This window comes from Alexandromys fortis, unplaced genomic scaffold, assembly GCF_014885135.2.
Source record: "Alexandromys fortis isolate MF-2015 unplaced genomic scaffold, M_Fortis_MF-2015_v1.1 scaffold_167, whole genome shotgun sequence".
NCBI classification, from domain to species: Eukaryota; Metazoa; Chordata; class Mammalia; order Rodentia; family Cricetidae; genus Alexandromys; species Alexandromys fortis.
Window position 1 is genome coordinate 1229092 of NW_026068050.1, and position 27610 is coordinate 1256701.

At 36.5% G+C, this 27610-nt stretch overlaps 1 protein-coding gene across 3 annotated transcripts in view; it reads left to right on the forward strand.

Annotated features, from left to right (window-relative positions):
- Scaper (S-phase cyclin A associated protein in the ER) overlaps positions 1-27610 on the forward strand; it is a 467165-nt gene that overhangs the window by 134039 nt on the left and 305516 nt on the right. For 2 of the 3 annotated variants that reach the window (XM_050119436.1, XM_050119434.1), the window contains 8 exons: positions 548-664; positions 3194-3351; positions 12294-12553; positions 17879-18106; positions 23185-23355; positions 23990-24065; positions 24564-24681; positions 24924-25035. In XM_050119436.1, coding sequence (XP_049975393.1) covers positions 548-664; positions 3194-3351; positions 12294-12553; positions 17879-18106; positions 23185-23355; positions 23990-24065; positions 24564-24681; positions 24924-25035 — 1240 coding nt within the window. The remainder of the gene's footprint in view (positions 1-547; positions 665-3193; positions 3352-12293; positions 12554-17878; positions 18107-23184; positions 23356-23989; positions 24066-24563; positions 24682-24923; positions 25036-27610) is intronic. The other variant, XM_050119435.1, reaches the window with a different exon arrangement.

Here is a 27610-nt window from a genome sequence, read left to right on the forward strand (position 1 = left end):
AAGGTCATTTATACCACTTAGCTCTCTCAAAAAAGAGCAGTAGTGTCTTCGTGTTTCTACTCTGTGGTTGAAAATATAATACTCTATGGTAGAAAAAAATAATCTGAGTTAGTACTATTGCTTTAATTTTTTCTCAGTATGTGGAGATGCTTGTAATTTTTAAGTTTATCTCAGTTGCATATGGTGGTGCACATTTTTAATTTTATTACTCAAGAACTAGAGGCAGGAGTATCTCTGAGTTCTAGGCCAGCCTGGCCTACATAGCAAGTTCCTGGCCAGCTAGAGCTGCCTAATGTACAAGCAAACAAGCAGTGCATCTCTGTATTTTATAACCCATGACCCTTTTGAAAGAAGTAGTGCTTGCTGTTGTTTGACTGTTTGAACCATCAGGAATTGCTCACTTGTTAGTATAGAACCGTTCTGGTAATCAGGGTTGCAGGCTTTGACCATGTTTTTGCTCATTAACAGCCAAAAGGAAAAATTTGTTTGTTTCCCCATTTTTTTTTGTTGTTGTTAAAGTAATCTACTTTATGTTCTGAATTGTCAGACCAACCTCACTGGCATGGGAAGTAAAGAAGATGTCTCCAGGACGCCATGTGATTCCAAGCCCATCAACAGATAGAATGAATGTAGCATCAACTGCAAGAAGAAGCTTAAATTTTGGGTGAGATGATTTAAAAAAAATACGCATAGTATTATAAATCCATGTTTATATATGTATATATTTGAAAAATACTCATAGTATTATAAACCCAGTATTCCATGAGAAAAATATTCATAGGACCAACCCCATGTAGGAGAAATCATGCATCATTTCCAGGGAAGGGCTCACCAATTTCTGCTCAGATTCCTATATCTGAGAGAAAGTTACTAGAGTATGAGATTTGTAAGACAAAGCATATGCACAAAAATCTGGAAAGGTGATTATATTACTCACAGATTGACAGAAGGTAAGAACAAAAGCCTATATACTTGATAGCCTAGTCCTTTGACATCCAGGGAAGTTTTATCTGTGTATCTTCTCTTTTACCTAAGAGGACTCGAAAAGCCTTCCAGTAAGAACATTACACATTGGATATTTTTTTCTTTTTTCCTGAGCTCAGATATTATAGGTTCTTTTCTATAGGCACAGTAATGAAGAACTAGTTACGCTGGACAGTTTCTTTTCATTTCATAAGTTTTCATTCTTGTATGTTCTTCATGAAAGTTGGAAGCCAGAGAGGGGAGGAATGAATGACCTAGCTGGCTACTGGTACCATTTTTTTCTACATTGTATATATGCTTGAAATTGTCAGAGTAAAATAAAAAAAAATGCAGTGGGCACATACTGCAGGCAAGTAACTATTGTGGCTCTCAGGGTTATTGCTGGGTAAGACTGATTACATTAAAGCAGCGGTTTTCAACCTTCCTAATGCTGTGATTCTTTAATACAGTTCCTTATGTTGTAGTGACCCCAAATTATACAGTAATTATTTTTGTTGCTATCTGACATGCAGGGTATTTGATATTTGACCCCCATGAAAGGGTTGTTTTATCTCAAAAAGAGTCGAGCACCCCAGGGTGTGAACCACTGAGCTAGAGTGAAGCTGCACATGTATGAAGGGTCCTCATGATTGCATGGTGAACACTTTAGCAACTTAGCCTATTTCCCCAGCATTATCATTTTTAGTATCTGTTTTCTCTGCCGTTGAAGCAAGATCTTGGACATATCTATATATCTTGAGGATCCTAACACTGTATCTGGCATTTAGTAAAAGCTGATTCTTTGCTCAGTAGAATTAGATTTTTGCTTTCAGTCTCTCTTATGAGGTTCTTAGATTGTGTTTCCTTTGGTGAATGTTAATGGGCTTTAAGAATCCTGTGATACTTGGACCTTGGCAGGTGGGAAAAGATAGCTAGCAAACAACCAAAATACAATCTCCCAGACAAGCGAACTTGCTCTTTACTGAAGTTCATTAATCTCTTTCCAAGAATTTTATAACATAGATTTATTTTAATTCTGGAGACTTTTAATTCATGCATTAATTACCTTTCTCATGGCCATTATCAATACCTGGCAAAAGCAACTTAGGGGAGCTTTGTAATTCTGTCTAGAAACTCCCTCACAGACATGACCAGAGGGTTGTCTACTAGGTAATTCTAGATCCTGTCAAGTTGACAGTATTATCCATGGCACTGCCTATGTGTATGAAGTTCTTATACTGTTCCCTTTGTGATCCTATTCATTATCCTTGTATAAATGCATTGCTTCTTTTTACTTTCTGATATGGTTCATTGGCTGCCCTTAGCACCCACCCACATCTCATGCTGCTTGAGTTGTACTTTACAAACTGAAATGTAGTTATAAAGCTTGGGTTTTGTTCATTATTTTAACTCAAAATTTAAATAGTAAGTAAACCATTGAGTATGTATTATACTACAGAGCCACTTTTTCTGAAAATCAAAAGAACAAAACACTAAGATTTTGGAAATCTTCAAAGCCATAGCCTCAGGGAAAGGAAAAGGTGGGAGGGAAAGAAGATGATGTCTCCTTACTTGCAATGAGTTCTCTTTGCCTGCTTCACCACAGATGAAAGGGGCTTGGGAGCAACCCTAATCCCAACTAGCCAGCAGTACTGTTTCCATGTCAGTGCACCAAGATAGGGGACCTAATTTTGGTGAGAGAGAAGTGAATGAACACCTTTGGGTCAATATAAAAGAGGAAGGATGTCACTGTTGGCTGTGAGAAAAACCTGAGTTCTTTAGTGGTCTCACAGCCCTGGGGCCTCCTCAGACCTGAGGGATCTGTAATGCTTACCAATAAATTTACTTCCACTGTGGCATAATTCTTTAATTAGTGAAGGAAAAGAATTCCAGGCTTAGCTAGTAGCAGATTTTTTTTTTTAAAAATAAATGTGAGCTATTAAAGAGACTGTAGAAGGAGTGGATAGAATAGTGTGAAGATTGAGGAAAAATAACTTTAGATAATAATGCTACTCATTTTTCAAGGAACCAAAATTGAATATTGCCAATGAAGCATCATGTTTGCAATTGATGAAAGAAATATATACAAAGAAGAAACAATTTTAGCTTGAATCAAGAATGACTTGTTAACACGCATTGTTATTAATAAAAACTAGTAATAGTAATGTTATGATTTCACAATTTTTACTTTGATATTTAATTTATTACTTGTGTTTATTTTTCTCAATAGGAGTTTACCTGGCACAGTAACTGCCCCATGTCTGGCTCCTACAGGTGTCAGTTGGGCCGACAAGGTAAAGGCTCATCATACTGGCTCTGCCACATCTGATGTAACACCTTCTCAAGCCTGTGCACCAACAACAGTGCAAAAGACGTCCCGCAAAAATGGCAAGTGATTTTCAGTTAACATTTTTTTTTAGATTTTTATTTATTCATGTTTTGGCTGCCTGTAGTTAAAAGGGATATTTATACTTTAAAATACTTGGCCCTAATATATTTTTATATTTACATTTTAGTCTTACCTATGTCATTTTGATCTCTGTTAGTTAAAATCATGAAATGCAGTAATTCATTGTTAAAGTGCTTCCCTAGCATATATAGGACACCCTAAATTGAATTTTGGGCATTTCTTTTTTGGTACTGAATGTATTTAATTTAATTTTTTCACTTTGATTTCAGTTATGTTGGCTCATTTTAAATATTATTCCTTCCTTTTATCCAATATATTGTCCTTGATTTCCATGTACAAGCAAACTTGTAGCAAATTGGCAGTAGGCAAGGGTTCTATTTTCTTTTTGTTGCTATAGTATAGTATCAGAGGGTGTGTATTTTCTAAGCAAAAGAGGTTTATTTAGCCCACAGTTTTAGAGGGGGAAAAAAAATCTAAGATTGGTTGGCTCCATCAATTTAATATCTAGAAGCTGCAAATAAAATTTTATAATCATCAAAATTCTGAAAGAGATGATGGCTAACTAAATTGCCCATTAAAACTGAGAAGAGATTAGTATGCTGTTAAACATGGAAGATCTCAAAAAAAAGCTTACATTCCTCAGACCCAGTTACTACTAGGAAAAAAAAAACCAGTACAGAGAGCCAAAGGTAATAAATAAATTAGTAATGTTATAGAAAGACTGCTTGTTTGTTCCCTACTGCTCAGCCCCAAAATAATCGCACAGAAACCATATTATTTGCAATACTGTTTAGCCAATAGCTTAAGCATATTTCTGGCTAACTCATATCTTAAATTAACTCATCTCCATTAATCTGTGTATCACCACGAAGCTGTGGCTTACTGGGTAAAGTTCTGGCACATCTGCTCCCTGCAGCGGCTACATGGCATCTCACTGACTCCGCCTTCTTTCTCCCAGCATTCAGTTTAATTTTCCTTGCCTAGTTTTACTCTGCTCTATCAACAGGCCAAGGCAGTTTCTTTATCAACCAATGGTATTCACAGCATACAGAGGGGAATCCCACATCACAATGATGATAAGTATCAGGATGACAGCAACTGCTACAGACTTTAAAAAAAAAAAGATCACAGTGCTCTGAAAATGAAGAATTCAGAAAATAATAGTATTAAGAAATTTAAAATTAGCTAGGTATGGTATCATGCACCCTAGGAGAAAGAAATAGGAGGATCATGAGTTTGAGGCTAGTCTGAACTTCATAACAGGTCCAGTCTAGTCTGAGCTACCTAATGAAACCTTATCTCAACAACAGCAATGGAAAACATTTGAGGACTTTAGCGATATGTTGACTCTGAAAACAGCATAAAATATCAAGGCTAGCCCAGAGAGACCAGAGAGACAAAAAAGGAAAGAAATGAAGAGAAGAACATGAGGGGACATACATGAAATCCATGAAAAGGTGTAAAGATTTTATAAAGCAGTATTAGAAATGACGTCAAATTTCTTTTTTTTTGCTATTTTTTTAATTTATTTATTTATTAAAGATTTCTGCCTCCTCCCTGCCACCGCCTCCCATTTCCCTCTCCCTCCCCTGACTAAGGCCCCCTCCCTCATCAGCTCGAAGAGCAATCAGGGTTCCCTGACCTGTGGGAAGTCCAAGGACCACCCACCTCCATCCAGGTCTAGTAAGGTGAGAATCCAAACTGCCTAGGCTCCCCCAAAGCCAGTACGTGCAGTAGGATCAAAAACCCATTGCCATTGCTCTTGAGTTCTCAGTAGTCCTCATTGTCCACTATGTTCAGCAAGTCCAGTTTTATCCCATGCTTTTTCAGACCCAGTCCAACTGGCCTTGTTGAGTTCCCGATAGATCATCCCCAGTGTCTCAGTATGTGGGTGCACCCCTCGCGGTCCTGAGTTCCTTGCTCATGCTCTCTCTCCTTCTGCTCCTGATTTGGACCTTGGATGGAAATAGAAAACACTATCCTGAGTGAGGTAACCCAGACCCAAAAAGAGGAACATGGGATGTACTCACTCATATTTGGTTTCTAGCCATAAATAAAGGACATTGATGTCAAATTTCCAAACTTCTAAAATAAATCAAGTGTTAGACTTAAGGAATCCTCTCAGGCCCAAGCAGGAAAATACAAAATAAATTTCCTCTAAATACAATATAATAAAAATACTGAAATTTGGAGAAACAGAAAAATCTTTATAAATGGTTAGAGGACACAAATGCCATTTTCAAAAAGGAAAATCAGCAGGTAGCTGACTTTATACGAGGAACTATGGATGCTAAGTACAATGGAGAATATGTTTAGAATGCTGGAGACATAGCCAAGAAAATGTACGTTACCAAGTTAAAATAAAAATGTTTTCAGGGAAAAGTTTCAGAAAGTTGTAAACAGCAGGTCTGTGTTCAAATGCTGTAGATAGCTTTTGGGATGGATGGAAAATGATTTCAGATGGACACCTAAGGAGACCCAGAAGGAATAAATGTAGACAAGTCAGGAGTGTCGACTGTGTAAGCATTATGACTGTGGGGTTTGGGTACAGCAGAATGAATGTTGATAACACAAAATACAAAGCAGAGGACGACTACACTGCTGAATTTCCTTCTTTCTTTCTCTTTTTTTCTTCCCTCTTCTCCCCTTCTCTTGCCCTCTCTTCTCCCCTCCTTCCCTCTCTGTCTTTCTTCCTGTCTCTTTTATCCTTCGGAGGCCAAAGTTGATGTCAGGTGTGTTCCTATTGATCTCTACTTTATTGTTTGAGATAGGGGCTCTCACTGAACTTAAGAGTTCACCAGTTGGCTAAATTGTCTGGTCATCTATTTCCTGAGATCTTCCTGTCTTTGTCTCATAGCTTTGGGATTGCAGCCTAATGCTTATCATCCCCAGCTTTTTGCACGAATGGTAGGGGTTGGACTCAAGTTCTCCTAAAACAGCTACCAAACAGGGACCAGGTATTCAAATACTGAGATATAGGTGCAAACCATCACATTCTACTCCCTGATATCCATTGTCTTGTGGCCATAACGTAATGCAAAAACGCGTTTAGTCCAACTTGAGAAGTCCCCCTAGTCTTTCACAGTCTCAACAGAGTTCAAGTCTGTTCTGAGACTCAAGGTAGTACCAGTTGTAACCTCTGTAAAAATCAAAAAGCAAATTATATACTTCCAGCAATGATACAGAATATACATTACCATTCCAAAAATGGAAGAATATGGGTACAATGAGAAAATACTGGACCAAATCAAGACCCCCTGTTCACTATCTGGGCTTGCCATGCTTCTATGTACTTTTTTTTTTGTCTGAATGCAGTATGCCTTTTGTCTCAGCAGGTGTGCCGAACTCTGCAGGTTGGCTCTGATTTGTAGCTACAGCAGCCCTTCCCTCTGCTTCTGCTGCTCATTTTGCCTTGTTAACCTTCCTGGCACAGAATCCTTTGTATTCCTGTTAGTTTTCTAATTTTAGTTTCTCAGGCCTCTTTGAACTTCATAAAATCCCTTGCTTCTTATCCCTTTTGAGCCATTTTGTAACTTACACGTTTATACACAGATAGGTAGCTTTGTTGTGTGATGTGTAATGTGTGACCTGAGAGTTAATGTTAGTAATTAAAATTGGAATTAAAAATCTGTTTGACTTGGTCAGGACTATCAAAGAAAGTGAGAGCTGTCAGGAAAATTCCTGCCAATTGAACTACCCTAACTTGTGAATTTATTGTTACTCAATAAATTCTGACATTGTGAAAAGACACAAATATGTTTCTCTATTTCTGACATAGCATGCTTGTGGCAGTAGCTGAGTGTGTACATAAACAAAATCAGTAAAGATATTGAAGGTTAAATGTCTAGCAAATTTGGCAGTTACATGTTTAACAAAGTGTATGCATTCCTCACTTTTCTTTTTGCTTCTGTACTTCAGTCTGAATTCTTTTTTTTGGGGGGGAGCTAAATTATTTATTTTGTTTGATTACATCTGTCCATGGCCCAGTACTGCATGACAACATAACAATGACATTGCATTCATAGAGTAGAAAGCAGTAAATGTACAAAAGCCTAGGTACAATGCCAGCTTCCAGAACAACAACCTTCTCATGTGAGAACCAGCAAATAGTATCCAGACTCAACACAACACTGATAATCATCATATTGGGCATCAAATTACAATACAATTTTTCATGGGATAAGAATATTATTCAAATTGTAGCACAGAAATTCACAAAGATCTGTGGTTTATAAAACCTGACCAGTCTTTATCTTCAGTCTGAATTCTTGATATGGACATGTATTCTAACTTGCTGATCTTCTGTCCTATATGTCTAATCTACTATGAAACCAGCTAGTATATTCATAATTTTTTATCATTAAAAATATGGATTCTGTGGGTGTAGGACTGCTGAAGGATGGGTTGCCTCTTGGGGTTCACATTCCTAAAGAAACATGACTTTCTTTCTCATTAGTTGCCAGTGGTATGTCAACTATGGGTGGTTTTCATCAACTCCTTCCCCAGCCATGCTGGGACTGTGCTTTTCTTCATCTTGTTCTGGTCTTGTGTAAACAGTCACAGCTGCTATGAGTAAACACATGCAATGACCTTGTCATGTCCTATTTTAACTATAAGTGGACAAAAGAGCACGTGAAATTAGGCGGGAAAGTGGTAGATGGGTAGGAGAAGAATTAGAGCAGCGAGAATAGGAGTAGATTTAACCAAAACACATTATATAAAAATATGAAATTCTCAAACATAACATATTTTAAACCTACGTGAAGTATTGATGGATTTTGGAAATGTAGTATTAGATTTAAAAATGCTACCCACCTAGAGTAAGTGGTGATATCTGCATCCCAGTCCCCACACTTCTCGCCTGCTGGTCAACCTTTTCTTTCCACACTTATTACAGCTGTTTTGAATTATCTGTACTTGAAAAAAAACAGAACAAAACAAAAAAAAAACAATAGAAAAACCCAAACACCAGAATTATACACACTGTCTTTAAAGTAGGTTTTAGTAGATTTCATCTCTCTGACTTCCCCCTTACTTTTCCATATAATTTTTCCCTACTTCTTAAAACTGGTGCTTCTTTGTGTGGTTAATTTCAATCTCTATGTGTAGATTCAATTTTCTAATCTTTACAGTAAACTGTGTCTTCAACCATTAACCATTTGTATGTTTGAGGCATTTAATATTCTGTTCATTTTCAAATTCTTAAAAGGTTGTTTTTCCCTAATAGCTTTCTCTTAAAAAAAAAAAAAAAGGTTATCCTGGGCTGTATCCAATTGTCCTTAAGAATATTGATAGGAAGTTAAATGATATTCAACACACTAGGGAAAAGGTCCTATTAAGCACTGTTAAGAATGCTGGTTTAATGTTAATTCCTTAATACAGCTATTCCTTGAAGTTTCCCCCTTTTAATAACTTGAACTGTTTAGAAGCAATTACTCAACTTCCTGAGAGGTAGTTGTCGAGTCGTTCTAATATATTCTGCCCCAAGTGTGCAGCTGACAAACAGCCCTGGGCAAAGGGAAAGACTGCCTGGAAGTCAGCCTGCTATTTCAAACCATCATCTGCCATGCACGAATGCTTTATTCTAGCTATAAGGACCACTACACCCCAAGCTGTAACTATTTCAGAAGGTCCTGCGTGGTCATGGCTTCTTCAGACAACTTGCACCAGCCTCAGCTGGTGACCTTTTTACCTGCAGCAATTCTCACTAAGGCCTAGGTGGCAGAATAAATTACCCTCCTCCTTCAACAGAAGCCCCTGACAGTTGTAATTCAAAGCCTCCATATGGACCTTATGCCAGACTTGAGATCAGCGTGGAAGTTGAAACAGTACTGTGAATGGTGCAAAAACAGAAAAGTTCTGCATTTATATCCCAGCCCCTCCAGGCTATATAGCCAGTGGGCCAAGCTGGTAATATGAGGAGGGGACAGTGCTTGTCATGGTGGTAACAGCCACAACACTAACAAGTGATGTAGTGGTAGTGGCTTTAGCCACAACAATAAAAAGGCTATTGAAGAGTTATAAAACCTGGATAGCAGTCAGTCTGATGACCTGAGTTCAGTTTCTAGGTCCCACAGTGGAAGGAGTGCTGACTCCTGAAACTTGTTCTCTGAATTGCCATGGGCACCATGCACAGGCAACACACCTAATAAGACAAATGTGGAGAACAATTGAGGGAGACACCTACAATCAGTCTCTGGTTTACATGCTCTCTCTCTCTCTCTCTCTCTCTCTCTCTCTCTCCCTCGCTCGCACGCACGCACGCGCACACACACACACACACACACACACACACACACAAAATCCACACAAAATTATAGGCTTTTCTCCTCCTCTGTCTGGAAAGATGATAAGAGAGGTGGAGTACTGTGTTCCTAAGCCTATCAGGGTTTTGTTTGAGATTGTGTTAGGTTGATTACTCCATTTGAGATTTCCAGTGAAAAGCGTGGGGTACTCACAAAACCCACTACATCCCTGAGTTACAGTTTTTATTTTCCAGTCTTGTACAGTTGCTTTGCTTTTTGCTTAGCTTGTTAAGATCCCAGCTGCTGCTCTCTCTTGTTTTCTTGGAGTCTTGCCTTGTATACAAAAAGCTGAGTTGTCAGGCACCTTGGGGAAAAGTGAATGCAGATTTTTTCTTTTTCTTTCTTTCTTTCTTTCTTTCTTTCTTTCTTTCTTTCTTTCTTTCTTTCTTTCTTTCTTTCTTTCTTTCTTTATTTTGCTTATTTCTCTGTAGTTTCCCCCATTTTCTGTAAGACTTTGCCTCTGGCCTCTAATGCCTGTTTAGCCATCCAGGAATGCAGGCTTTTGCTAGAACCCAGTTCATTGAACTCCCAGTCTCAAATGTCTTCAGTCAAAATACTAAGGTGAATGTAGGTCTGATGCTGCCGGTCCCTTTACTCAGGAATTGTAGTTTTTCAGGATATGCTTATGCTGGGTGCCTTCCAGTGTTTTAAACAGCTCATTTATATATTTTGTCTAGTTTTTATGGCTGTTTTTGGCAAGAAAAAGGCCAATTTTCATTCAAGTTCTTTTTTATGGCCTGAACTATTAACTCTAAATACATATGCTTGCATACATGGAACATTTACCAAAATTAAAACATGCTGTATTGTTAGAAAGTCTTAGGAAATTTCAGGTGATTTAAATCATGTCAGAGGTGGGGTGTGCTGGTAAGATGGCTCAGTAGATAAAGGACTTGCTGTCAGTACTGATGACCTGAATTAGACACCTGGGAACCACAGAGTAGAGAGAGAGAACCAATTCTTGAAAGTTGGCCTCTGATGCCCCCATACGTGCACATGAACACACACTTTATAAAATAAAAATAAAATGTATTTTGTTACTATTACATGGAACTTTATAGTTATTTATGAATAATGTCAGAAAGAACATCTCAGTGAAAATTTGAGAAAGTGAATTAAATAAAGGTGAATGCTTAAAAACCTTATGAGATAAAGAAGAAAAACCAAAATCCCTTTCTTTTGAATTTGCAAAAGAAAAGGTTAAGCCCAAGGAACTTAAAAAGAAAAGTAGATAGTTGTAAAGTTAAAAGGTATTTTTCAGATAGATAAATAAAATGACCACTCTAATAATCTGGGTGAAGGAAAAAAAGAGAACTAAGGAATGTCATAGAGAATGCCAGTATTGATTGACAAGATAGTAATAGGGTGTTAAAACAGTATTACGCCTCAGATTTGGAAAATCATAAGAAATTAGCAGAATTCTTATACTATAACTTCACATTTACAGCACAAAAATTAGAAAAACTTAAAGGGATTTTATAGGTATCTTAAAAATGTGAATCTGAAATACTTTTTCACAAATAAGATTCTATGTCAAGATGCGTAAAGTCTTCTAGACTTTTAAAATAAAAATATCAAGCCTATGAAAATTTATCCTGGGGGAAAGAAAGATCATATTTTATGATGTTAGCACAATCTTAACATCAAGACCTAACATAGAAATTACAGAAAGTTTGCCTCTTGGACACTAATATAAGTATTCTAATCAAGCATTAGTGAACTAAATGTTGTGATAAGTAATGCATCACAACCAGGTGGGGTATTTCAGTTATCCTTCAGTTAGTATATTGAACTGAGTTGAATGCAATTTTGTTAATGAAATTTATACTACTGGAAAATTTATACATATAAAATTGTGAAAGGAATTGTAATTTTTAGTTTTTAGTTTTTAATTTTAATTTTTATACTTCTGTTCCAACATTCTGTTTAGTGTGGCTCAGTTTAATGCATGATTTGCTGTTCTTAAACATTCATTATTATGAGAATAATTTATCAATATAGTTTTCACTGGAAGTTCATTGAAGATGTAATTTGTAAGTATTTTTTGTTTCCTCATGACCTTGGTATAGTCTTTATTCTGAAATACTGTTTTTTACTTGTGCCAGTTGTTTAATTGTATGGTAGTATTTGTGCTGGCCATCTGCACTCATGGATTAGGTCCAAGTTTTCAGTAATGTTTTTCTTTCTTTTAAAGAATGAAGTGATTGATCATCATGGTTTGAAGGGGAACTGGTTAAATTAATTGGGAAGTGAAATCTTTTGTTAAACTCTTTTAATTGTGTAATTCAGTTTTTTTCTTCCTCTGTGGTTCTTACTCATTTTATGATTTCTCTTTTAATTTGTCCTATATCTAAATATTGAATATATAATTGATATAATTTATTGTGTTATTACTTTTGTTGGGTATACTAATAGTATTAAACATGTTTTCTGTTAAAAATAGACTGAGTAAAAGTGCAATAATGTCTAGAATTTACCTTAAAATATTTTAGGAAAAACAATGGCATAGGAGAAATTAATGAAATTAGATTGGAAAAAATTTTTATTGTATAGGTTTCTCAAAATTTTTACCATCTAAAGAAAATTTGATTTATTTTTGTCCCTTAATTGCATAGAACGGAAAGATGCTGAAGGATGGGAAACTGTTCAGAGAGGAAGGCCAGTTCGTCCCCGATCCACAGCTGCGATGCCACGGGCTTCACTGGGGACAGAAACTTTAAGGTCAAAGGATGACAGTGATAAGGAAAATGTATGCCTTTTACCTGGAGAAAGGACACTGAAGGGTGATCTTATTGAAGACAGACCTTCTGTTGCTGAACCTCTGTCCAAAGACTCACCCCATTCTTCTGACCGTCCTCTTGCTGAGAGAACTCAGGTATGTGTTCTGAAAGTCCTCACTGCTGTTTTCGAGGACAGCTGTGTGTGGTGGGATGTCTCATCCTCTCCACTTCACTCTTCATCTTTAAGATTGAGAGCTTAAGGGAAGTTTAGGATTCGATGGGTGAATCTTCCCCTACTTAGATTCCAAGTTAATGTTTATTACATTTTCTTTTTTCCTCTGTCTGCATGTCTCTCTATACTTTGCTAAGTACTTGAGGTTAATGTGCTAACATCAAAGTCATCTAGTTTTGTACCATAGCATGCATCTTCTGAGAACAGATGCATTCTTTTATGTAGCAATATTATGCAATTCTGTAAATTTAACATTTATATAATATCTAATTTATGGTCAGTATTCAAATTTTTCTTATTGTTAATAGGCTTTCTACCCCTATCCCCAATAATAGGTTCTTCTGCCAATGTAGTGCGCCAGTTCAAGCCAAATTGAAAAAGTATAACAACAGGTTTATTTGAGCAAAGCAACCCCCAGGCAGGTTCTTCAGTCTTAGAGATGGAGGCCTGAGAAGTGGTGCCCATAGATGAAAGTCGGGAAACTTTATAGGTGTTAGGCCAGAAGTGATGTGACCAACACTAACTGGGTTTTTCCCCAAGTATGGGCAGAAACTGAGCACTTTAAGCAGGGATTTGGGCAGCTAGCAACTTCAAAGTAGGAAGCTGCAGTAGCTGCCAATCATGTGGAACCAAGGCTTTGGGCACCTTTTCTTTGTTTGGCGACTTTGAATGGGCAGGGTTTGGAGAGAGAGAGAGACAGGCTTTCTAGATTGCAGAGGTGAGCTGGAGGATCCAACCAAACAATTGTATTAAGATTTTAGTATTTTGTTTTAATTTTAAAGACCTAGGTTTTTTTTTTTTTTTTTTTTTTGTTAAAATTGTACTTGTGTGTGTGTTTGTCAGGTTGCACCTGTGGAGGTTGGAGGTCAGAGGACAACTTGGAAGTGTTGGTTTTCTCCTTCAATCTTCTTAGTTTGGGGTTTTGAACTCATATCATCAGGCTTGTGTAGTTTATCCAGTGAGCCATCTTGTTCACCCCTTTGATTATAGTATAAAGATGGGAGTCTTACTCTGTAGCCCAGGCTGGCCTAGAATATAACTATCCTCCTGCTTCAGCCTTTTGGGATTGGCATTACAGTTATATCTACCATGACTGACTGCCTTTATTGTTTGCCTTTTTATTTGAGACAGTCTTGCTGTGTAGCTCAGACTGGCTTCAAACCCATGATTGTCCTGTTTCACTTTCTGGGACTTAAGGAATATGTTATTATGCATGGCCCTACTGATCATCTTTGTGAATTATTTGTCTACTGATTTGGGATCTCATCTAGAATCTCATGGTACTTTTGGTTTTCTTTACTGTCTTTTCTCCATCACCTCCTCCCTCCCCCGCCCGCCCCCAGCCATTCTTTTTTTTTATTTTTATTATTTAATTAAGAATTTCCACTTCCTCCCCTCCTCCCATTTCCCTCCCGCCCCAGCCATTCTTTTGACAGAGTTTCTCTGTATAGCCTTGACTTGGCTGTCTTAGAACTCGCTCTGTGGACAAGGCAGCCTCAAACTTAGAGAGATCTGCCTGTCCCTGCCTCCATGTTGCTGAGATTAAAGGTGTGAGCCACCATACACAGCTTCTTTACTCGTTTTCGTTAGGGACAGTCCCTCATCTTTTTTAGGCTTTCATGACTTGAAGTGTTTGGAAGAACTCATTGCCCTTTTGTTTTGTTTTGTTTTGCTTTGTAAACAGTGTTCTTTATTCATTTTTTTTGCCTACAGTTCAGTTTGTTTTATTCCTTTATGACAGAAATAAATGACTTTCTGTAATGCCACAATGATTATAATTTGACCAGATTTATCATTGATTGACTCAGATGGTGTTCTCTTGCTTCATTTGGAGTTTAGTGATTTAAAAAGTGATATTGAGGGGTTGGAGAGATGGCTCAGTGGTTAAGAGCACTGGCTGTTCTTCCAGAGGTCCTGAGTTCAATTCCCAGCAACCACATGGTGGCATAGGAAGAGAGAGGAGGTACCGGGCAGTATAGCCCCTGAGGATGACCAGGAAGTGTAGGAGGGATGAGGAATGTCTGAGTTCCCTGTCCCGGGCTGCTGCTGCAGTCAGAAACTCACTCACCCCAATGATGTCTCTCCTGGTGCCCGGATCGGATCTGCTTGCTGCTTGGGTGGCTCATAAACAAAGGGCCTACCTTGCTTGCTGCAGGCAGGCTATTGGGACAAAGGAGCCACCACCCTCCCATTTGCCCTCCCATTCGGATTCGGTCCCAGCCCCTCCGAACAGGCTGAGCTGGGAGATGTTATGTGGTCAAAGAGGGGAGGGAGTTAGACGGGGGGGGGGGGGGGGTTGTGGATGCAAGCTGGGTGGGATAGGAAGAGAGAGGAGGTTTTGGGCAGTATAGCCCCTGAGGATGACCAGGAAGTGCACATGGTGGCTCACAATCATCTATAATGAGATCCGGTGCCCTCTTCTGGCGTGCAGTTGTACTGCAGGCAGAACACTGTATATGCAATAAATAATTAAATCTTTTTTAAAAATGACATTGACATATTGATACTATTCTGCTTTAATGGTCTACAAATATCAATGCTAAGTATCCTTTTTGTAGTTAATGTTCCCAGTATTTCTTCTCTTTAACTTAAGAACTCATACACTTTTTAGATATTTATATACAATTTCTTGTTTGTTTGCTGTAATTATTATGTAAAATGAACAATGATATATTTCTTGTTAGCAGAGGAAAGGATCTAAAGAAATCATTTATACAATAGTTATATTATAATATTTTCTGTTTAGAATATCTACTGTTTAAATTAATATTCACCCAAAAGGTATTTTCCTTGTTGGAAATAATCTTTAACTTCCTGGTCTTGCTTTTTTCTTTTTCTTTATTTTTTTTGGTATTGGCAAATAAACCTTGTGAGGTCATACACATGCCAGGCAAGTACTCTATCAATGTGCAACTTTTTTTTGTAAAATTTTTTGTTCTGAGATAAAGTGTTACCTAAGTGCTCAAGTTTGCCTTGATTTCACTTTGTAACCCAGGCTGATTTTGAACTTGTGATCCTTTTATCAGCCTTCTGAGTACTTAGAGCCACAGACATGCACTACCAATCCTGGCCATGACAAAGCTCCAATGTTACAGTACCCTTGATGTGCTAGACTCTTCACTGTGTTTTTTTATGTCATTGTGGGATTGCAAGCTTCTTCAAGTGATAGCTTACATAGTGTTCTAATTTGAGACAAAATGTAAAAGCCCTAGACATGCAGAAAATTGTCAGTATATATTTATTAGATGTAATTTAAGAAACTCTAATGCTTGGATATCCTTAGTGAAGAAATCTCCCTTCTTTTTTCCTTTCCTCCCATTTTACCTCTCTTTTTCGTTTCTTCTTTCTTCTCCCTATCCTTCCCTTCCTTTCCCTTCCCTTCACTTCCTACTTCCCTCTCTTCCTTCCTTTTATTTTCAAACAGGGTCTCACTACATAACCTTGGTGGCCTGGGACTTCCTATGTGGACCAGGCTACTCTGGAACTCACAGAGGTTCAATGCCTTCAATCCTGAGTGCTAGGATCAGAGGTGTGCGGCATGATGCCCAGTTCTGGCTCTTTTGAGATAGGGTCCACACTGTATATAACCTGTGGTCCCCATGGTCTTTCTGCCTCTACTGCCCCAGTGCTGGGATTCTAAGCATTTGTCATCATGCTTGGGAATAAGTCACTTTTTAATTTTACCTATCATCAGTAATTTTACTGATGTGTCTTACTTAAAACTATAATCTGATAAGAAAACTCATGACAGTTTTTGGGTATTGAAATATATACATTTTAATTTTGAGATTTCAAGAGTAGTACATACAAAGAATTTCTGAGTAATTGAAACATTACCCTGATGTTATAGTGTGAGAGCTTAGTTCTATAATAAACAGTCAACTATGCTGTGAACATCAGTAATGCAAATGTAAATATTGCCAAGAAGATTACAAACCATGGTGACTGACAGGTTAATAATGCTGATAACATTGTAAACATTGTGACCCGATTTACATGATGTTTATGTTAAAATCAATACTTTGGATGCTTAGTCTGACCAAGAGTAGGAGGTCTACAGTAGCTTGTATGACTTGGCCAAGTTTTATATTTTTAGAAAGAGTTCCTTAACCTGGGAACTATATGGCCACCATAGTATTTATCAGTGCTTATTTAGAGGGGATATGAGTATTAAATTCATTAATTTAAGTTTAGTTCTTTGACCCAAATTATAATTGTAACCTAAAGGAATGTTTTAAAAATCTGTTGGAATGTAAAATAGACTTGTTTATATTTACTAAATTAGATTTTAAAATGAATATGTAGGTGGTCTAAGCCAATGTTACAGTCTTTTTGTATTTTAACATTTGTTAGTCATGTGTAAGTTACTCTAAAGGGGGAGTGAGGGACATATAAATCTAAAGTATTTATCTGGGTATTTAATCTGGGTATTTTAGATGTGTTCTATTAGGTCAACCTATTTTTTTCCTGAGACTTCTATAGGTTGTCTTTTTAGTTTTTTTTTCAAAATCTCAAAAATTGGTGAGATCATGTTTTAAAGAGGACAAGTTTGATACTTTTACGTAAACGTCCCCAAAATATATTTTAGTAAGAAATGATTTCAGGATATTTTTAGAATGCTGCTCTTTCCATTTGATATTAGACACTCCACAAACAACCAACTGCATAGTACCTTTGGTCAAATGAGTACAGTAGTTAGCATTATGAGTGTGACTAGATTTCCTTGTGAGAGATATGAAATGCTCATTAAAAATTAGCCTACTAGGACTGGTTAGATGGTTTAGCAAATAAAGGTACTTGTTGCCAAGTCCAGTGACCCAAGCTTAATATCCAGATCCCACATAATAGAAGTAGAGAATCCACTCATGCAAGTTGCCCTCTGATCACATAAGCTCAGTGACAGGTGTGTACATGCATACACATGCAGACATTTATAACAAATAAATGTTAAAAATAAGTAAAAGCCAGTCTACTAAAAGGAAATATTGCAGTTGTTATGGCATCATTTCTTAGAATACCAAAGACTGATGCTTAGCACATAGTAAGCATGCAGATTAAAGTTTCTGCAGCTGAATAGTTTCTTCCTTCTGCTGTGCTATGCTTCACACAGAGAAAGAGAGAATTTTCTATTGCACAGGTAAGTGCTGCTTCACAGTTGATAGGTTAAGCAGAACTAGCTTTTACAAAATGTAATATTTGGTACATTTGAAAGTTGTCCCTGGGTTATTCTAAAAGTATGTGTTTTTAGTTCACAGTGAGTATATTTGATGATGTCAAGAATTCTGGTAGTAGTCAAGACAGTTCAGTGAATACTTCTGAAATACGAGCCATTCACAATGATGCAGTATGCCTTGCTGTTCCTCAACAAGTCACCACAGCTTTGTCAACAGATAAAGACAGAGTTCTGGCAGAGAAAGCAGGACTAGTGAACGAGACAGACCCTTCAGATATTTCAAATGTGAGTGCTGCTGACTTGGTAAGAATAACTTATCGGAATTCTGAACAACTATATTAAAAATGCATAAATTTAAATAATATTGATCTGTATTATAATCTTAAATTTTACAAAACTGGTTTAATATAGTATTTTATATGTCAATTCATTTCAACATTTTTCTTACAGTAATATTTTCCTATAGTTAAGATTCTTACTGATTTGTACGGGACAAAAATGGTAATGTAATGATTCAGAATCAGATTATATATGATTTGATTAAATGCATTTTAGTTCAGGGTTAAGAAATCACACCTAGCTGGGCAGTGGTGGTGCACACCTTTAATCCCAGCAATCTGAGGCAAGTGAACCTCTCTGAGTTCAAGACTAGCCTGGTCTACAGAGAAAGTTCCAGAATAGCCCGGGCTACACAGAGAAACCCTGTCTCAAAAAACCAAGTGCGTGCGTGCGCACACGTGTACACACACACACACACACACACACACATACACACACAGTAAATAATTAGATAAGTAAATAGATAAAACTAGAAAGAAAAAAAAAACTAACTCTGTACCAGAAAAGACTTTTTCTTCAATATCTAGCATTCCCATAGATGGAAAGGATGCCTGCTGGTCTTTGCTTTGCTTTCGGTTTTGTTTTTTTAGTCAAGGTTTCCTGTACTGTCAGATGGCTTTGAATTTGTTTTGTAGCTGAGGATGACATTGAACTCTTGATTGTGTTTACACCTGTCAGGTGCTTGGATCGCAGGAGTGGGCCTTCAAAACCAGCTGGAGTTAGTCTTTAAGATGACATTTATTTATCTTTAGTCTCAAATCTTTGAAAATGCATTGATCATCTGTAGTTTTATGTTTTTGTATGATTGTCTAGTATGTGCTCATCTATTTCTGTTTCTCATTTTAGTATTACTGCCCCCCCCACCCCCCGGGGCTGGTCCACAGTAGCACTCAGCCAGCTTTCCTTTACTGTCTTTTTAAAGAAGTGGACACATATATAACATGAGATACATTATGATTCAAATTTTATCTTTTAACTTTTTCCTTTTGAATATATATGTAGAATATATGTACATATATATATGAATACATATTTTAAACTTTCCCTTTGTGTAAGTATATATTTGATATTTGTATGTACATGGCATGTTTGTGCATGCACATATGTGTGGTGACTGATAGTGAGTATCAGTATGTCTTCCTCTATTGCTCCCCTCCTTAAGTGAGACAGGGAGGCTTACTAACCCTGTTATTCCCAGGGTGGCTAGAATAGTTAGGCAGTGAACTCCACGGACCTGCTTGTTTCCGTCACTCTATTCCCAGGTATGTACAGAGATGTCCTTCTATGCCTGAATTTTATGTGTGATGGACACCTGAACTCAGGTCCTCATGTTTGAGTGGCAGGCACTTTATTAAATAAACCATTTCCTGGGTTCTTCATTTTATTTTTTTAAAGGTGATTGTAAATAATAATTTATTTTAAAATTTAATAACTTAGGATATCTGCAAGTGTAGTAGGAAATTGATATGGGATGTTTAAGTGGAAGAAAAAGAAATGAACATGATAGCAGTAACAAAAAATAAATTTCGTTTCCTTTAATGAGGTCATGCTAGTTTAAATTTTCTTGTGTTTTCTAGTAATGAACTTAAAAATTGCACATAATTAGGATCAAGCAAGTAATTACTCATCCTAAAATCTAAAGTTTGTCATATTTATATTTTTAGTCTCTGCAGTCAGAAAACATAGTTGTTTATCTTGTGATTTGATTGTGGGAAGGCTCTCCTGGGTTGTTTCAGTAGCGTCACATGTAGTTTCTTAACTGAGCAGAAACAGATTCTTGCAGTGATGAGAAAACTGATTTTTATTTTGTTTCTCAGTATATTGTCACAGAACTAGTTAAAATAAAACAAAACCCAAATTACTTTCTATTCACCTGCTTAACAGAACTATTACCAAAAATTGACTGGAAGTCTCTCTGACTTCCATACTTGCTTGGCATGTGTAGGGCCCTTAGTTTGAGTCTTAATGTTAAAAAAAAAATTTTAAAAAACCAACCTTTTCTGCAGAGACCCTCAGCCCTTGTGAAGATTGTAAGAACCAGAGGTGGTCAGTAACATCAAGAAAACAATATTCTCCACGCACAACAAGGCAACTGTGCATTGAACTCATCACAGTTGTGACAGCATACACAAGCTTGTCCCAGCTCCAGCCAGACTAAAATCCCAGCACAGGGTGTTGTGGGGGTGACTTGAAATTCCAGCACTAGTTCGGGAGCTATGGCATTTGGTAGCTTCTAGGAGAGGGAGAGTCAGGGGTGTTTTGTTTTCTTTTGTTTGTTATGTGATCACATTTTTAATGAGGTTGGCCACTTGATGAAGTAGGCCCTATTTCCAACACTAGCTGGGCAACACAAACTCAACTTGATGTGAAAGGATGTGAAAGGAAAAAGGAAAAAGGAGAAGATTAAAGATTAAATGGGAAGAGATGGAAGGCAGCCATGGGAATTTTATATACTTTATGAAATTCTCAATTAATAAAAATATTCTTGAAAAGATGCATTATATATGTGCATAAAATGTCATAATAAAGTCCATTATTATGTCTAATGACTATATGCTGATAAAAGCATTTGAAAAGACAAAAGCCAACCTTTCTAACATAATAATAATAATAATAATAATAATAATAATAATAATAATAATCTGTTAGAAGTCTAATTTCTATTGATCCTAACGTTTTAGAATTGAATTTTCAAATTTTCTTGAAAAGTTGCTTAGAATGATAGTAAATTATTTGTATCTTACTACCTGGTCCAAAGTTGTGTATGGATACTGAATCAGTGTGTCATTCATAAGCTCTGGTACAAGATTTGTATCTTCAGATTTTTATGTTTCAAATTTAAATATTTTTCAATAAATATAAAATTGAGTGAGACAATGAGGAAACAGTGGATTTATGTATTAACTTACCTTTTCAAACACACACTCACACACTTTGATGTTTGGAATTTAGGTATTGTTTTTATGTTATGTGAGACATTAGTAACAGCTACTTTCTGTAGGACCTTCAGGCTTATAGGACGAATGTCTTATGCACAGTCATAGTTTTTAAACTTCCTAACTCATTCTATTCCTTGGGGACATAAACTCCTTTGTGAGTTTTTGTTTTGTTTTGTTTTCTGTTGTTCTTTGTGTGTTTTGAAGGGAGCCTCTTAGTGAATGTGGAAGGGGAGTCTAATAGAGATGTGTAGATTTTGTTCCACATTACTTAAAGCCTGACATTTAAGTTTTTGCAGTTTGAAATAAATATATTGAGTTATAACTGGTTTTTAGTAGTCTTCGCATATTTAGTGTATGCAAAGTGATGAACTTTTCCTTGTGTTTATACCTTTGAATCCAGCACTATGCCTGAGATCCTGAACAGTGAGTGCTGCTAAGTTCCCACTCTTCTCTCCACAGCCTTCCTTCCAGCCCTGCTTTTGCCATCTTCCCCTTCCCCTGTCACCTCTTCTCTATCTGTCACTATGTCTAAATTTGTGTTTTCAGACTTTTGTATAAATTAAGCCTATGGTCTTTGTTTGGCATCTCTTGCAGAATAGCTGTTTGTAGGCTCATGCACGAGGTGTGCGTGATAGTGCACTGCTTTTTCAGCAGGAGCAATGGCTTCTTTTGTACATAAGCACAGTGTTTGTTCCTTCATTTGTTTAAAGACATCTGGGTTGCTTCTAGTTTAGTATCTGCATACAGGTCTTGATATTTATATGTTTTTATTTATCCACTATACTTTAGGAGTTTTAAATCTGATAGTCTATATAAACTTCATACTTAATCATCTAGAGAACTGCTAGGGTTTTTTCTAAAGAAGTTACTGGGTTTTTTGTCGTTGTTCTTAGATCTCTTTTGTTTTTCCCTTTAGGCTTTGCCTTGTATAGTTTGAAACTCTCTTAAATTCATTAGACTTTAAGAGGCTTGCATTCATGGTAAATTGTCCCTTTATGAAATGACCGTCTTTGTTCTGGTGGTAGATTTTGCTCTGAAATCTGGCTTTGATGTGACTATATCAGGTTTTTTTTAATTTTCTGAAATTAAAATATAATTACATCATTTCCCCTACCTTTACTCCTAACAGCTCCTTCCAGTCCTTCTTGCTTCCTATGTCAGGTTTTTTTTGTTATTATTATTTACTTTTAATCTATATCTTTATTTTAGTTTTTTATTAGAAGCATGGTTGAGTGTTGCTTTTGATTCAGTTTCACAGTCTTAACTAATGAATTGGTGATATTTAGACTACATGTATTGCGATTTGTTTACAGTTACCAACTTAGTATTTGTTTACCTTTGACTTGTGTATATTGTTCCATCTTTTGCTTTTTTTATTTAAAAAATTTATTTTTCATTTTACATACCAACCCCAGTTCCCCCTCACTCCCTTTCTTCTGCCCCTGCCATTTTTTGCTTTTTAAAATTCTGTTTTATATCTTTTGTTGGCTTATTAAGCATAAATCTTCTTTTTATTATTTCAGTGTTTGTCTTTGGATTTATAGTATAAATTCTGAGATACTCATAGTACTTATTAACAGAAAATTCTTAGTCATTGTTTAATTATATTTATTTTTAGATTATAAAAACATGTTCAAAATATATAATCACCTCCATAGCCTGCATTCTTTTTATGTTCCTATTACAGCATACTATCCTTGTTTCATTTTGAAGGAAAACATTTTATCTGCAGCTGTTTTGGATTTGGGCATTAAGATGAAATTCCCACTTTCCTTGGATAATATCTGTTATTTACATAACTTCACAGTTTCTCATAAGCCTGGTAAAGAAGGTCAGAAATGTATTGTTGTTGCATTTCATGGAGCAACAAATAAGCCCTTGGCTTTATGCACCTTGTAAGTCATACTGCTAATGTGTGCTTGAGCTTTTATTGGATCCAGGTTTTCTGATTCTAGGTCAACATTTTTATTTTGTATGTATACTTTCATATCTATATTTGTATATATACTTTCATATCTATGTATATTTAGTTTATTATCAGAGAGAAAAATTCATTAATGTTTCTTTATTCTGTCCTATTTTTTGTTTTTAAAAATGTTATAGTCCATGGCAGAAGTTCTTGCTAAAAAAGAAGAGCTAGCAGATCGTCTAGAGAAGGCCAATGAAGAAGCCATTGCCAGTGCTATTGCTGAAGAAGAACAGTTAACTAGAGAAATCGAAGCTGAAGAAAACAATGACATTAATATAGAGACTGACAACGACAGTGATTTTTCTGTGAGCTTTTTAGTGTTTTAAAATCTTGAATAATAGTAAAATTTATTGTGGTGGCTTAAATAATAAGCAACAGCAAATCTTTCTTTTAACATTGTTAGAAAGTATTTTCATATATGATACAATTGATAAGTAGAAAGTTCTCGTTCTCATTTTACAAATCAAGAAATTGTATCTGTCAGAAGTTAAGAACCTAATATTTCTCAGACTTTAATTTCTAAGGAGAAAAGAATGTATTATTCTTGTTTTATCTTACTAATTAATAGCAAAGATGTATTGCTTTGTTGCTAAATACTCAGGGTATATACGTTGATGGAGGAGATTTGTTAAATAAAACAACCATAAGTTTTATATCTTATTTTTTTCCTAATAATTACTACCAAATAATTTTGAATTCAAAAGTATGTTTTGTGTAAGACTAGTTTACTTGTTTTGAAATATAAGTGCTTATGAATGACAATACATAGTCTGAGCATTTTAACTTGGTGATTATGACTGTGTAAGGGATATAGTTTTGTTTTGGTTGGTTTGTTCAGTGAAGTTTATTAGAAGTTGTTAGAAGAATTTCATATGTAGTTCATTTTTAAGTTTATAATATTATGTGTAAAAGATTTCTCCAATTTTTATTACATTCTAGGCTAGCATGGGCAGTGGGAGTCTATCTTTCTGTGGCATATCTATGGACTGGAATGATGTTCTTGCAGATTATGAAGGTATTGTGTGTATATGTCTCTGAGTATTTGTAGGCATAATGGGATACACTAGATCATTTTATATGCAATTTTTAGGTAAAATAATTTGAGGTAGAAATGCTTTTACAAGTCGTGTTTATGTGGAGACAGCTTGTAAATAGAGCGATTGCCTTACAGGGTTGTGCAGTGGGGGTCAGTCCTCAAATCCCAAGTTAGAATGCCAGGCATGGTTATATGTGTTCATGAACCCAGCAAGGGGAAGTGAAGTCAGGTATATCTCTGGGCTTGCTGGCCAGGCAGCATTGTTTAATTGGTAAACTCTAGGCCATTGTGAGATCCTGTATCAAAGAAAGTAGACAAGGTTTCTGAGGATGGCACCCATAGTTTCCTACAGTCTCCACTTATTTGTGCATATACACACGTGTATTTAAAAGAAATCTCAAAGTTAGCTTTAAAGAAGTACATGACTAAACAGAAAACTTTTTTTTCAAATTTTATTTTTACCCCCCACCCCATTAGCTCGTGAATCTTGGCGTCAAAATACATCCTGGGGGGATATTGTAGAAGAAGAGCCAGCGAGACTTCCAGGACATGGAATTCACATGCATGAAAAACTTTCTTCACCATCTCGTAAAAGGTCTGGTATTTGAAAATTCTCTTGAAATGCTTGATAGTAAGAAATCTTGATTATTACCTGAAATTGAATTGTTCCACGAGTCTTTTCAGCATTTTTTATTTTGACATTCCATATTTATCTAGTTGACAAGTACTAGGCTTAAATGAATCTTGTATACATTGAGATTTTTGAAGCTCAAAGAGCTCTGATTTAGTCTTGTCATTGACCACATGTATCTCTTGTTCACTTGTCTGTATTAATAGGACTATTGCAGAATCTAAGAAGAAATATGAGGAGAAGCACATGAAAGCTCAGCAGTTAAGGGAAAAGCTACGTGAAGAGAAGACACTAAAGCTTCAAAAGTTGTTAGAAAGGGTGAGCTTTTACATTTTAAAAATGAAATGATAACCATAAGTTGGTCTGTTTTCAAGTAGATTTTTTTGTTTTGTTTTGTTTTTTGTTTTTCAAGACAGGGTTTCTTGGTGTAACAGTCCTGAAACTAGCTTTGTAGACCAGGCTGGCCTCAAACTCACAGACATCTGCCTGCCTCTGCCTCCCGAGTGCTGGGATTAAAGGTGTGCGCCACCGTCTTCCAGCTCAAGTAGATTTTTGTTGTTGTTGTTGTTCTGAGACTAAAGGGAGTTATAAAAATAGATGTAGAATATTAAGGCAGTTCCATTTCCAAAAGGTTAGTTTTTTTTTTTTTTTTTTTTTTTAAGTATTTGTCTATCTGGTACATGGATATTTTGGAAGGTTTTTACAGGTGTACTTTGTTTTGTCACTTGCCATTTTCATTGGGAGATTTCCTTAGGGAGGCCTTTCCAAAATATAGAACTATTTGCTAGGAGAGTTTTGAAGTTAAAATTATTAGGCTTGCTGTGTGCATCTGCTTGTGGGGTTCCTGGTCCCTGCTCTGGATATTGTAAGTTTGGCTGTGGCCATCTCCCTTAGCTACAGAGACATAAGCTGGATATATATATGCCACCAACACTGTAGTCCATGTGAATAGTCCCCTACTGTCACATATGTCCTCAAGCCAAATTCCATAGCTGTGTGCACTTCTGGCCCTAACCCTGGCTCCTACTGTTTCCTGCCCGGCCCTTATTTACCTGGCACATGCACTACTTAGCACAGAGGTGCTGTTGAGGAGGCCAGCATCCTGCTCAGATACTTCAAATACCAAGAAGCTTTTGTACCTGGTAAACACTGGTAGCTTTTAATGTTACTCCAGCCCTCAGACTTCTGTGCTGTTGCATAGCTCTAGACCCAGAGTATATGTACGCCATACTTTGTGCCTCAATATATGTTTCTACTTTCTTGATCCCCTTTGGTGCGTCTATAACCTGCTTCCCCAGGTAACTGTCTTCTCCTATTGCAACTAGGCTGTTACACTTAGATAATCAGGCTGTTATACAAATTGACCACTTTTTAAAAATGAACAGATAGCAATATGAAGACAAAAGGAACCTTAAAATGAGGAAAGCTTAACTGCATCAGAGAAAATAATAAAACCCCAGCAGCTGATTCAAACAATTGGAAATATACAAGTTTTTGACAAAGTATTTAAAATAGTATCTCTGTAGATGTTTACAAGAGAACACAAGTAATTTAACAAAACACAAGGATAAAAAAGTTAAAAACCAGTCCGGAGATACAGCTCAGCAGTTTAAGAGCACTGTAGCTCTTCAAGAGGTCCTGAGTTCAATTCCCAGCAATCACATGGTGGCTCACAACCATCTGTAATGGTATCTGATGCCCTATTCTGGCATACAGGCATATATACATATATGTGTATATATATATATAAAATATTTTTTTAAAAAATAGGTTCAAAATCAAGATAAAAACCATGAATGGAAGCAAATAGAAATTCTAGAACTTTAGAATATAGTAACTGAGATGATTCTGGACTGGCATCCTGCTTTGAATAGGCACTTCTAGCATAGCTGGGCAGTCTTATAGAAATGGTTTTTTGTCTGGAGTTAGATCCTTACTGTGAAGCTAAGCATACTTTTTGTTCCACTGGTTTGTCTATTCCAGTTATGAAGGACAGTGCTGTCGTTGAAATCTCATGCCTATGAGCCCCTTTTCAAAATTTGAATAAGTAGACCTCCTGAGACACTTGAAAAATTTACATGATGCCATTGGTTTCATGAATACATTAACAGGCAAAACCAGAACATAGGAATGCTAGGAACTTTTCCAGCTTAGCAATTGTACATGTCCTCATCCTTGACCTGAAATATGTGTTGTTTCTGCTCTAGCCAAGGACCTACCTGCTTTTTTTGCAAAAACTGACTGCACTGTCAGGGAAATGGAGCACTACTTATAGTGGCGACCATGTCATGAAGCACATTTCAAAAATGCTAATATAGATAAAATTGGACAATAAAGTGGATTTATTATGCGACATAGACTGTCCAAGCTAGCCCAGGAAATGCCATGGCGACATGGTTTGAATAGCTCATCTATTGGTACTTTGTATTAAGGACATAGGAGTCTTGGTTGAATTTGTAGTAGAATTCAAGAAAATAGAAATGACTGTGCAATAATGTTTCTTTTCAGTGAAAAAATATAATTGTTTGGGAAATAAAACAGCTAAATCCTGTTTTATCTATCCATAAAACAGTTTTATTACCCTTTCAAACTTCATTTAGCAACTGCAATTCTGTCGAATCTTTTGAAAGCATTTGTTTTAATATTATTCACAGATGGTTTTATAATTTTGAATATTACTTTAGCCTGTGAAATTCCCTTTTTTATACTAAAGAGACACAGGACGCTCCTGTTTTGTAAAACCTTTTGTTCTGCAGCTCTTCTTCCTCTAGCCACCAGCACCTGTTTTTAGGGGCTATCTTTACACTTGTGGCTTTCTCAGCCTTTCTCCATGGGGCAGGCATGTTAAATGCACGTGGCTAGAATTGATGCATAGTAACACAATGCATAATAA